Source organism: Melanotaenia boesemani, chromosome 17, assembly GCF_017639745.1.
Source record: "Melanotaenia boesemani isolate fMelBoe1 chromosome 17, fMelBoe1.pri, whole genome shotgun sequence".
Taxonomy (NCBI): Eukaryota; Metazoa; Chordata; class Actinopteri; order Atheriniformes; family Melanotaeniidae; genus Melanotaenia; species Melanotaenia boesemani.
In genome coordinates, this window is record NC_055698.1 from 14,763,626 (window position 1) to 14,777,402 (window position 13,777).

A 13,777-nucleotide genomic window follows, 5' to 3' on the forward strand; every position below is an offset into this window, starting at 1 on the left:
TTTTTTTTTCATTCTTTTTATGTAATAAAATTGCCAAGTAATTTTAATTTACAGGTGACCTTGTCCCAAAAACCAATGAAGAAGAGAAGCAGTTCAATAGTATATCCGACCAATACCAGGAGTCTTACTTCCACCCACTCAACCTGACGGGTACAGTAAAGCTGCATAAATGGAAATATCATAGTCTTCCATAAAATGTGCTTAAACTTTCTATTGAGTAATTTTGAAGCCAAAGGGAATCCCTATCTTAATATGCAGTTTAAAAATATGATTTATGTTCCTCATTGCCATCCTGTGAGTAGCCTCAGCACACATTTAAGACTTCCTGTCTGCCTGTCGCCAGTTATTCATATGAGAGACAATGATATGCAGCCAGATGGACACTTAGTTATTGCTCAACATCTGGAGTCCACATTGTCTAAGATCTGCTGGAGGCTGATGGTATTTCAGCAGGAAAAGAGTGATTGGGAATAAAAGATGGAGAAGAGTTGGCAGGGGGCAGTGATTGGAGCAAAAGCAATAAAAAAAAAACCTTAGGAACAGGGCAATGTGACTCAAAAATATCTCAAATGTGAGAATAACAAACAGGGTTTTTAAAGGAAAGTTTCTTTGAGTAAGGACAGAGGAAGAGAAAATAGACAAAAAGAAGAAACAAACTAATTGTAAGAAATGGACAGATTGGAAATGAACAAGAGTTAAATGGAGAAAAAAACCTGCAGCATTTTAAAACCCCTGGGCTAGAGGGTGTCAAGGGCTGTCATCAGCATGATTGAAGCTACTTCTTAATCTACAATGCTAATTAGAAAGCAGGCTCATGTGATTGCAAAATTTAAGTGTTGATGACCCTAGGCTGTGTGGAGATCAACCAAGTGTGGAAACTGTTGTTAACACATTTTCACTTGTTATTTTGGCTTCTGCTGGCAGGGAGAGAAATGAACAATTAAGCTAAATGGGGAGTGGGTGACCAATAACTGTAACCAATGAGATGAGGAGCGTAGCTTTCCATCACATACAGTTTGCAGGCAAAGTTTTTGCTTGTACAGATCTGTTGGAGGGGGGAGGATTGACTTGTGGCTAGATTTGATCCCCCTTAAAACCTGCAGCTGTGAAGAATTGAAGATAAAGCTGCAGTGGTTTCAAATAGCTTTTTTGGAAGAAAAGCGGCAGGTTTTAGGGCTAAGGATTTCATCAAGCTATATACAAAGAGAATAGAATGTGAGAGAATTTTTTCTCTAGGCGATCATCTTGTTCCCAGTCTAGCATGTAGCTTTTTCTTTATTATTTCTCTCACTGTCTCTCTTTATGGTACTTATGTTCTTTCATTATCCCTTTTAAATGATGTGCTTCTAACATTTGTGCACATATTCAGGGTCCTCTCTGTCTCTCATTAACAGTGCAGGGATTTAAAGGAAGGAAATTATAATATTCACTCGGGTGTAATCCTTGTTTAATATATTGGAACCGATTGTATTTGATTTTTAGAACAGCTCTGTGTTCAGGACTTTGAAAGTGGCAGCTGTGTAAGGATTTCAGAGACTCTTTGCATATCTTGGTGTCTGTGTGTGTGTATGTGCAGAGCCACCACCAGAGGATCATCTTCTCCAGAACACACTTTGGCCAGAGGTCCAGAAGCTGTGAGTACCTAAAGCTTGTGTAAAATATTCCACATCTGTATCCTAAAAAAATCTTCTGCATTGCTTGTGTAGTATGTTTAAGATGTTACTGACCATTAAGTATTTAACTAAATCTGTGAACAGGTAATGCATCGCTTTACACTCCTTCTCCTGTCTAATCTTTATCAGTATGTGATGTTATGGGCATATAAGTCATGCATTCCCATACCATCACATTGCATGATTTACGGTTTATGTTTTATGGAGCATCAGGCCATCCACGGTTATTTGTTCCTGATTTTTCTTTTTCTTTTTTGTTACAGTTTTGTGATAGCTTCATGTCTTCAAGTAATGTTCTACTTTGGCTTTTTAAAGTTTTCAAAAATAACAACTTTTCTTTTATAGAGCTTCTAAATAGTTTGAAGCTTGTGTCTTTTGACGTTGCTGACTCCGCCGATGTCTTTGCTGATTTAGCCATTGCTAATGTTTCCACTATCTCTCTAATGAATCTTTTTTTTGCAACCTGAGCATGGCCTGTTTTCTTTGCATTTGGAGTCTGGTTGACCATATTTTGCTAGTTTACAGCATCAAATTTTAAAATCAAGTCCAGACCCTTTACTTTCTCAACAGATAAGCATGATCATCTACCTGCCATGAAATTTTCTCCATAGACGATACACTATTGTTTAATATTGCTGAACCATCACAGCTCGCCAACACTTCATTAACAGTCTCCAAAGTGCACTTACTGATGTTGAATGTGTATTAATCGCACGCAAGGCTAAGTTTATGGTTATTTAAAGGTGACAACAGCAGTAATATTTACATTTTTGCTCTACAAAAGTCCAATATTGAAAGAATGAAGTACTCTGCATCTTTATAGATGATATGTTTACATTCAGTTTCCTAACATCTTGTTTATCTCTCCAGCATCTTGGTTACTTCTAATGTTACAGCCCACATTGTATAAGAAGTCGGGTGGTCCTCTACATATGTTCATGTTTGTCAATAAGACCTGTATTGGAATATTGCCATCTTGGTTTACTTCTATTGACTGATGCTTCTGGTCATATCAGACTCAATCTAATCACTTCCACTGCATCAGAGCTATGCTTTGGTTATACAGTTGTGTAGGCTTCACTCTCTTTGTTAATTAATCTTTATGTAGCCCACGGCTGTGTTTCAGGTCATTGACCTGTTTAGACAGTTATCATCCCACTAAGTGCAAACCAAACAAGATGGCATGTCACCAGCAAAGTAAAGTAATACTCATACAGCACTGCTAACAGCAGCCACCTAAAAAACTTTCTGGCTTCTCTTATTCTTCAAACTCTTTGACTGTATAGCCGAACAAATATCATTTCTGATGCACATGTATTGCATTCACATGATTGTCATTTGTAAAACACTTGCAGTTATTATTATGAACCATCTAATCTGATCTCTCTCGAACTGAAATTGAACAGTGTGGCTAGTAATGTAAAGAAAACCTTGTGTATGAAGTGTGCTACATAATCACAATTATTTGTATTTCATGTACTTTTCCTTTATAAAGAGCTTTCATGTGTCTCTTAATTAAGTAGCATTTCCAGTTGGAATTGTTAGGTTTTGCCCAGAGGGATTTTTCGTATCTAAAAATGATGGATTTCCCAAGGCTCTTCATTGTTGGCCCCTTTTATCTATCAGCCAATCAGAATCCAGTTTCCTGCTGTCCCATGAGCCTCCTCTCCAGGGTGAATATATCGCCTCCATTTGTTGCCAATGCTAAATCCATTTACCAGTCAATCCGCCATAAACATGACGTATGGCATGGCCTTTTATTTGAGGTGTGGACATTGTGTGTGTTGAAGAGTGTTTTTCTGCCTCCATTTGGCTTCACCTCCTGAATCATTCATTGCTTAATAGAAACATTAAAATGAGTAAGTGGACAAATTATTTTTGTGGCATAAATAATGCTCTTGCAGTCATGGCCAAATTGCTGCAGTGTTTGAAAGCTTCCTAGTAAAAAATGATTTTTTTTTCCCACTGAGTTGAAGACTGTGATTTCATTTAGTTGACATTTTGAAATTACCAGGTGATGGCAAACTAAAAGCAATTAGGCTGTGAGTGATTGGTTCCTTCATCATCATTGTTTATCTCTGTCAGCAGGAGAAGAACTAGTCATTACAGATCAGTATGTTAATTTCAACCTCTAATTATTTACCTGTCTTCAAGTGACAATGGTGACTGACGCTTTGGAATAAGTGAATGCTTAATTGAGCTGACTTTTTGTACCGCCTGCTTTCAATTCTCAAAAATCCTGTCTGACCTTCCATAAATATCTTGACTGTTAATGAATAGTCTCTGTGTGATTGTCCTTCATTGTCCACAGGTACGGACATGGCTTTGAAATGTTCTGCCTCGCATCTGACAGCACAAGAACAGTGGTTGCGTCTGCATGCAAGGTCAGTGTGATAAGACCCAGGCCGTACTCCATGTAACGGTTAGAATACAAAGGGCATTAATTTAGAGAAGATGGCAAGTTTAGCTGTGCTGTCAGTCAGATATTATTATAAATACAATGTCACCTTGTTTGTATGGGGGAAAACAAACAAAAAAACAAGGAATGAAACCCTCAATGAAAACACGTGTTCTCAGGCTGTGAAATTCGCACTAAAGAACTAACTTACACTGTCTCACCAGGCATCTAAAGCCGAGCACGCTGCAGTGCTGCTGTGGAGTACAACCACATGGCGTCAGTTCCAGATGTTGCCGTGTCACTCACTCACTGTTACCCAGATGGGCTTCTCACCTGATGCTCAGTTCCTATTGGCTGTTTCCAGAGATCGCACCTGGTCTTTATGGAGGCGGAGCCTGCCCACAGCAGAAAGCCCAGGTGAGAACGGACAACAAAATTTCACAATGATGAAGTGATGATATTATATATCCCAAAGGCCAACTTATCTGTAACATCACACTGTTCTATACAAAAATAAATAAACAAATAAAATCTTGTTGCGATGTGAAGATGAGTGCAAAGCATCAACATCTGTACTGCAACATCAATATCTTGAAGCATCTGTCATGACTGCAACTTTGTGTTGTCATAACCATTTTTATTGGCAAACAAAAAAAAATAAATGCACCTAACAGGTCTTATTACACACATTTATGAGCCAGGACGGACGCATGGTAACTGAAACTGGTTGACAGAGGCTTATAACCACGAGGCTCTGAATGAGATAACAGTTCGTCATGGTGCTTTGCCAACAAATTTAGTTTAATTAAAAATCTGTTTGATTGAATTTCAAGACAAAAAGACAACACTGGAGCCTTCTGGCAGATATCAGTGATCCCAATTCAAATTAATTATAATTAAAATAAGGTAAACCCACTGAGCGGATTTGTTCTAAATTGAATTCCAAGTCGAGTTGGGCTTATTGGAAGGACTCCTCTAATTAATTAATACTATGAAGAGCTGAACCAGTGCTTTGATTGAAACCAGTCAAAAAAGCAACTATTAATGGAAAGAATATTTGTTTTCTTATATCATTTGAAATGTACACATTTCATCAGCCTGCTTTCATTTATTGCCAACACTCTGCTTTTTACTCATTTTTGTCTTCCGTTGTAGTTATTAGAACTTTTTTGGGGGGTGTTGATGAGTCTGAAGTCTGGAAACAAGAGCCTGAACTACAGATAAAAGTGTTTTATTCAGCTAAGGAGCTACGTCTTCTCTTACAGGAAATAACTCTTTGAAGCAGACTTTGCAGATGGTGACAGCATACCGTCAATATGAATAAAAATCTGAGTTAGTCACTGAAGGAAAGTAAAAATGACAAAACACCAAGATGAGCAGAATCTGCAGATTTTGTTGAAAATAAAAAAAAACAAAACATTTTTTTCTCCAATCTTTCCGTATTTTCATTCATTTCACATCAAGATCATGATGGAAAAAAAACTATCACCTTTTCTTGAGGTAGGCAACAGGCACAACATTCTGTGACGTGACCTCACATGGACCTTGCTTTGAATCTTTCTTTGTACGTCTTTTTCAACAAGCTTCAATATACAATTTTATATCACATGCAGACACATGAGGGATAGTTTTCCAGACCTTATCTGTGGATTTACAGTGTGCTTTCTGGAAAAAGTCTGCACACTTTCACCAGATGCAAGCTAGCTAGCAAAAATGTGCTATGCTAAAGGCAGAAGAGGTTACAGTAAATGGATTTTATTCTTTTTGTGTTACTGCCCTGCATATGCATTCACTTAAAATACAATCATGGAATTGTTTCTAACCAGATCCTTGCTTTATTTATAGTACTCCAAACTTTTAACTTTTTTAATTTAATTAGTTAAATTTTCCAGAATAGCTTGAAAAAAGTTGGACCTTGTGGCAGATGTAGGGGAAATAACTGTCTGATTTACTATCTAAACATATGTGTCAATGACAATGTTATAACTTTAGATCCATCACAGAGGTAGCACAGTACAAACAAGTTTGTTAAATTTGAGACTAGATTGCAGGTAACCCAATTTAATACTTCAAATCTGAAACAAATAAATCAACCAGTCTTGACACTGAATCAGTATTTCTGCTGGCCGATGTCCTCTAGCTGTTTAAGGACCACTGTTGTAAACAAGTGTGTGTTCCTGCTGAGTTTGTCTATATGAGAGAATCTCAGCACCCTGACTCAGACAAATGACATACTCCTGCATTCGAAATGAGCAGAGCATGACAAGTAAACTCAAAGGATTACTTCCCACCTCCACCTGGTAAAGCATCTAATGTTTCTGTTGGCTGCTTTATAGTCTTAATCTGCATTGACAGAGGATAACCAGTTCTGTGCTCTATGGCAGACTGCACCAGGGCATGACTGTGTGTGTGTGTAGGTGTGTGTATGTGTGTGTTTATTAGAATGGAGGGGTGGAGTTGGCGGGGGTCCCGTCTGCTCTGGTTGGCTGCTGAATCACTCAAGGTGATTGTGAAGAGCATGCACACAGCCTCGCTGGCTAGACGATGGAAGGTTAAATGAAGTCTGTGCTGATCAAACAAACTGACTCCCTCTATTCACACATTTTCTGCCTCCTACCTGTTTTGTCTCAGCATGTCCTCCTCCCTTCCTTTTCCTTTTCCACCTCCACCTTGCCCTTGTAAGTCGAACAACCTGGCCTCATTTATAAGGGACACCATTACCTTACCTTTTTGTTTTTTCATTTTTGCACAGTGTTCAATCTCATCTGTGTAGTCTTTCATATGTACTGCTGTTTTGTTGTACTTTATTTACATCTGGACTTCATCTCTGCCCCTCAGATTCCTGCCAATGGTTAAAGATGAACACTTGTCCCAAACAAAACACCCTCAAACAAGTGTTTAACAGCAGGAGTGTATTGTAAGCACACAGACACATGCAGTGGTTCACTCAGTCTTTTGCAGTGACACCAAGGTTTCACAGTTGCATGCACATGCCAGCTCAGTTTTGTGTGTGCAGCGAGCATGAGTGCTGCCGACACACAGACAGGTGGCTGCCAGCAGCATACAAACAAGCTCTCTGGAGAAAACCAATCTGGGGCCTGAAATGACTTAGGTCGGGGAAATAAACAGCAGCAGGTCATAAACCAAAACTGACTGAAACGGAGGGCTGGAATGAGGTTCTCTGTCTTGTTGGGCTGTTTATTTGTCGCCCTGGAGAGGCTCTGTGACCACAAAGCAGCGAGGCAGGAATCTAGACGTGCTGATGTCATAGTGCAATAATCATAACAGAGTTTTTACTACCAGCTCGTCCTCTGCTGAAAAAGAGACAAATGTAATGTGACAAAATATATGTTGTGTTGTTTGGCTGATAACACTCTAGTATTGTGTAGGAATTCAATTTTATATCATCTCTGTTCCTGTTTGTTTCCCTGCAGAGCCTCTGTTCTCTCTGCACGCACACACAGGGAAGGACACAGCCATGCACAGTCGAATTATCTGGTCATGTGACTGGAGCCCCGACAGCAAGTACTTTGTGACATCCAGCAGGGACAAGAAGGTAATCTTCCCATGCTGGCTTAATTCTGAGACATGAAAATATTTAGTTTGAAGGTAATAAAGTTAGCAGAGCTGCTTTTCGAATAGTAAACATAACAAATTAATCATACAAAGGTGTGTGTGTGTGGTGGGGGTGTGTGTAGGTGATAGTGTGGGGCCCCTGCAGACTGGACTGCTCTGAAGAACCTGAGCTTCCTGTGGAAATTAAACCATGTTCCTCTATCTTGGATGTGGGAGATTCTGCTACGGCTGTAGCTTTCTGCCCTGTTCTCTGCTCTGGCCACAGGTACACACACACATTTATGTTTCTCTGTATTGGTCAGATGTACTTTATAAACATTAAGAACATTGTCCTGGATCAGTTTTATGTTTCACTGCCTTCTTGTATCAGATATATTTGTTTATTCTCTCTTAAGGCTAATTAGTCCATCTGTGACCTATTGTTCTGATGATTTTTACTTTTACATAATACATTTTAACACCACTAGCTACATTTTCTCCATAGAGGCTTGTTACTTTTAATGAGGGCTGTACAGATTAATAAGGATCAACCAAGATTTCTGCATAAACATTGGAGTAAAAATCAGAGTAGGTCTGCACTGCCACTATAGTGAATGAGCAAAGCTGCACTTCTTTTAAGCAGTGTTTTACTCGAATTACCCACCTACACCCTGACACAGATAAAGTGTTGAGAGCAGCATATACAGTACGTCAGCCGTCATTTCTTTTGAGTTAAAAACCAATCACACACCTGACCGTGATGCTGACATGGTTTACAATGCACCATCAAATTGAATGTCTGGAAATAATTTTGGTTTTCATAAGAAGAAGGAACATTAGACTAAAATCTGTAGTGCATTTATAAAAGACGGTTGGTAGCAGGACTAATGTGAACATTCACCTGGTGAAACTTCATGGTAAATCCCTTGTTGCTAATAAGGAAAACATAGGCAAGAAAATCAACAACACACAAGGTAAAGAAACAGATGTTGAAGTTTTTTCCCAGAACTTAACCAAAATTCAGCAAGGTCAAGGGTAATGTCAGCATTTATCGCTTAATTTATTGCTATAGATGTACAGTCTTTCTGTAGAAATGAGTCATTACTTATTTAAGACGATACACACATTAGAACCCTGGTAAAAGATACAAACTAGAGGAATGTTCCCCGACAAACGTCTGACAGACGTTTTAATTGAAACTACTGGTGTCCATGTTATCATGAGCTAATTCTTGTATATTTAAACATCGGACTACTTTCTGGGTATGTGCTGATATTTACAGGTAAGGGGTGGAGATATGAGAATAGCATAGCAAAGCTTTCATTCATCATAAATAAGCAATAATGTTGTTGCTCGGAATCATTAAAAGGCCATCTATAATCCTGCAAGAGAGTTCTCTGCCCTATAGAAGTGCTTGGTTTTGTCCTTGACAGGCTGAGGTGGCTGAGGGGGAATAACTATACTTGGGAAATCCATACAGCGTGCTTGTCAGCTCAGGTGATTAAAAAACGATAACGTTCACATGAACCGATTTAAATGTTCAGTCTTGGCCTTTTTTTCAATTGTGTTGGAGCAACGAAGCTTCATCTTTATGACAGTTATGTTTTATCAAAATCACAAATTCATTAGCTGCAGCTCCACAGCTGGGATTAATTTCACTATGAGTGCAAGAACACCAGAAGTTTCTTGAGGTACAGTAGGCTGGTACATGTCTGCCTCTGTCTTAAGTGGTTAAGGTCATCTTCAGAGTGGCGCACCATTGCGTTGCATTTTTTGAGTTTGTAAATAGTGAATTACAGCCTGTAGGTACAAAGAATGAAAAGATTACGATACATTAAGAATATCAAATGGTAAAGTCAGCTGGCAGTGTTAGCAAAATAAGCATGTAAAACTTCTTATTCAAAAACAAACTTTTTTTTTTACTTTGAAGATATTTGTCCTCACATTTAATTGTGTCCCATTTGTGACTTTGCTTTGTAGATTTTTGTCAGCATGACTCATTTTGACCAAAGTTATGTAAAAATAGTGCCTGGACTATAATAAATCACGTATATGCGCTCATTTGTTCCACAGCTACCTGCTTGCAGTTGGCCTGGAGTGTGGAAAGATCCTGCTGTACAAGTGGAGACCTGGCCAGGAGGCTGCTGGAGGGGGTGACTGGACCAGCTGTGGAGAAACTGACACATCGTATCCTTATCATGTCAAGTTTATCAACTACAATTTTGAAGGCCTCCAGTGGCCCTGACATTACATATAATGGGGCAATTTGTCACATAGAGAGTGGTTTGGCTTCAGCTTGATATCTGCTGAGAGGTAAAGCTTTTTGTTATGTTGTGGCAGAAAAAGACAAAAGACTGATGGAGTAAATGGTTGCTTCCTTTAACGAAGGCAACACTCAGGACAAGGGATGGGACTTGATAAGATGTTACTGATATCAATGCAGTTATTTTGCAATTCTGGCTATTGATCCAGTTCTATACACACTACCGTTCAAAAGTTTGGGGTCACTTCCCTATTGAATCCCATGACAAAGTGACCCCAAACTTTTGAACGGTAGTGTATATATATATATATATATATATATATATATATATATATATAGTGTATGCATTCAGTCATCCCAGAATGCAGTAACATAAACACTGACTGGGGTATTGTGACACTTGCTAATGAAATACTGCCACTTAACCCTGTAACACGTTCACCACATGAATAAATGAGCCATAATTCTATTATCTGGCTTCTAAATGAATTGCTTTTAAACTTTTTTACTCCAGCACAGTTTTACACTATCGTTTTATTAAACAGCTAAACAGTATGATATCTGTCTTATTTTCACGACTGCATGTAATTTCTCAATGTGCACACAAAAAACACTTTGTAAAATACGCACATCACCCACCATAACTGTTTTAACACTTCACTCAGACTGGATTTTATTAACAACGTGCCCGACTCGAGCCTACATAGAGCACATAGATACACCTGTGGCTACACGAGAGCTAAGTGCTGAATTAATTAGCTGCTAATAACCTCCAGACAGAGATACAGCAGGAATATTTTCACCAGTAGGAGGAAAACTCCTACCATCCACAGAAAGCAGGAAGTTATTCCATTAATGTGACGACTGGACTGATTTAAAAGAATCTTCACATTATACGGACCTCCAAAGTGTACTCTACTCACATATGGAGCACAGAGCAGAGTAGTGATCAGGCTGCGTACTCCTCCATGCAAGAATATAGGTCTGTCCTATTATCTGTTACTATTTAGTTCAACTTTATTTGTATAGTGCCACTTCACAACAATGTCATCTCAGTGCACTTTACAGACAAATCAGTTCAAGCTAAATCATAATAAATAATAGCCTAGTTAAGGAAAACCAACAGATTGCATCCGATCTTGACTTCAATACAGTCCCCCATCATGAGCTTGCAAGAGGTGACAGTGGAAAGGAAAAACTCCCTTTTAACAGGAAGGAAAAACCTTCAGCCGAACCAGCTCAGACAGGCAGACATCTGCCTTGACTGGTTGGGGTGGAGAGGATGGCAAAGAGAGACCAACAGACACCGCAACTTTTAGCCAGGAAGACCTGCTGAGAGAAGAGAAATACGTTAATGATGCCAGCACTGTTATATCTTTATACATGGAAGATAAGGAGCAGAGGAGAGGACTATTATTGGTCTTTCCAATACAGGAACTAGAACATGTGCCATTGTCATGTTTCTCAGTAAAATGTAGCCATGATCTGGATCGCCTCTTCTGGCAACAAACAGACCCGCATGTCCAACATTGTTTATTTGTAGTCAGTGAGCTGGCCAGCACCTGTTAGCGCAGATACTGGCATAGATACACACAGTGGTGCATGATTCTGATGCTTCGGAAGATTTGGAACCAGCTCCAGAGTGGAACCTGTTTTCGTTTCCTATCCCTAGTTAGGACAGAGGTAATGGGCCGGTATTGAGTGTGTTTCTGTGTTGTACGCCACATCGGTCATTATCTGTGGAGCTCAGGAGGCCAAATACAGTCATGTGCTTTTACAGTAGGTGTGTATTAGAAGGCCACTGACTCAGACAAGCTCCAGTGCCATTTACAACCATACTTATTTCAGTTTTGACTATTTGATGGGTCTCATCTTTTTTCTGTTGTGGCTAACAGTGTAGTAGTAAAGTATTTTTAAATCTATCTGAATATTTTCATTTGAAAGGGAGACATATAACTGCTGTAAAGCATGTATGGTAGCTTTTTGTCCACATTTAGAATGTTGTTTCCTTTCATCATTGCACGTCCTTTTCGCAGACAAAGCCATTCTTTGGCAGTCAAGCGACTCCGCTGGAGGCCCAGGGCTGGTAGAGCCGGTCGAGAGAACAGCGAGCGGATTGGACAAAGTGACAGAGAGAGTGAAGTTGAGGACGAGAGCTCCTGGGTCCAACTTGCCAGTGCCAGTGTTGACCATTCTGTCAAAATCTTCAACATCAACAAACGGTCTCTTTAGCACCACCAACACTGACACTATTATGTCTCTCAAGTCTAGATAGATGCTTGGACTGAGGGCCACAGGCCTGTATGGGGCACCAAGGGCACAGCTGCTCGATGGCGAACTATTCAATCCATGCGACAGCCAGTTAAGTCATGGGTCAGTCATAGGACAACCCCACAGCACACAAGCCCTGCAGTCTGTCTGCACAAAGCAGAATGGTGAAAATAACCATCACTGCAAGATGGTATTTTGCTTGGACACCTCAGTGTTTTAGATTTAGAGAATAACACATTGCTGGATGTCAACACAGACTGCATACTCACAGGTTATCTAAGGACATGTTTATATGGTGGACTGAATTCTTCAAATAACAAATCAGAAAGATCTCAGCCATTCTTTTGTCTCTTATTTTATGAAATGCAAATAAGAGTCAAATGTTGTTACTTGTGACCAACTAATTAAATCTTTTGTTTTGAAACGGTTTGTTGAATCGTCTTTAAATTAAATGAAAAATAATTAAAAACGACAAAACTGTTTTTTTCTAAATAAGACCTGGATGCCTCACTGATTCCTGTTACACAACAGGAGCCACACCTTTCATTGCATGTTTGATCCCATTCATGACTTGAGTATATTGGACATAAATATTACACACACAGCATAATTTTGCTGAATGATCAAATGACCTACAGACAGTCAAAAGTTATGTTTTACAGATAGAAATCATGCTAAAGTAAGTAGTTGCTTAATCATGCAATGATAATAGAAATTGAAACAGACTATCCAGAGTATCCTAAGCAAGTTTTCAGTATCTGACCTGGATGTTTTTTTTTTTAAACATCAGTCAATTAGCTTTTGTTAGTTCTCAATTTCCAGAGCATATTTTCTGTTCGACAGCTTTTAAAATTGTCTTTACATTCACCAGCTATTTGATGACTTTGTCATTTAACACTGTGGAAGTCGATCTGTCGTTTTTGCATAGCATTTTCATGTCTGCTGTCAGTAAAAATGACAGTAATGAGATTCAAAACAGAAAAATTACAGACTATAATGTCAAACGATGAACTGATAAATTTCTAGTAAATGGATTTTATTTTTCAGCAGGTGTGTTGTAGCAAATAACATCTTGTAAACTGCACAGTTATTTGATCCACTTTTAAAATGAAATATTAATTAGAGCAGCTATAAACCAAGGATATTAATCATTGGAGCAGATTCAGGTAATCCACTGCATGGCTGTCATATGCTGCAGAGTTCAGTTCAGGATATCTTTGCTTTTTGGGAACTTGGTAGGTATTTGAACAGAGTTCACAAGGACAATCCATGCTGTAGATTTACAGAGGGCTCAGTCAGGTGTGCTGTCATTATATGTCAGCTATAAATTTATCTGCAGGAGATTGTTACTATTGGCTATAACTCTCTATAATCACATATCCTGGTATGTGTGGTGGCATCAATCAACCTCTGCTGCAGGTGTTCCTTCAAGAAATGGTTCTTTTTTTAAACCATGAAATGAGGTTTGGGGACAAACCTGCTATTTATCACAGGATTTTCCACTTTTGTTTAATGTGAAGTAGTTACTGAATTATTATCTGTAGTATTTCAATTTAAACTAGAATGATCATCCTGGTTTTCATCAATACATTAATGTGAGGAGTTCTTTGCTCTGAC

At 38.9% G+C, this 13,777-nt stretch overlaps 1 protein-coding gene across 1 annotated transcript in view; it reads left to right on the forward strand.

Annotated features, from left to right (window-relative positions):
* The window catches only part of elp2 (elongator acetyltransferase complex subunit 2), a 29,546-nt gene extending 16,966 nt beyond the window's left edge, over positions 1 to 12,580 (forward strand). Inside the window, exons 15-22 of the mRNA XM_042012610.1 lie at positions 55 to 150; positions 1,577 to 1,634; positions 3,985 to 4,057; positions 4,296 to 4,488; positions 7,506 to 7,627; positions 7,770 to 7,912; positions 9,700 to 9,813; positions 11,926 to 12,580. Of these exons, the coding sequence (XP_041868544.1) occupies positions 55 to 150; positions 1,577 to 1,634; positions 3,985 to 4,057; positions 4,296 to 4,488; positions 7,506 to 7,627; positions 7,770 to 7,912; positions 9,700 to 9,813; positions 11,926 to 12,121 (995 nt within the window). The 3' untranslated portion in view covers positions 12,122 to 12,580. The remainder of the gene's footprint in view (positions 1 to 54; positions 151 to 1,576; positions 1,635 to 3,984; positions 4,058 to 4,295; positions 4,489 to 7,505; positions 7,628 to 7,769; positions 7,913 to 9,699; positions 9,814 to 11,925) is intronic.
* Positions 12,581 to 13,777: the final 1,197 nt, after the last annotated feature.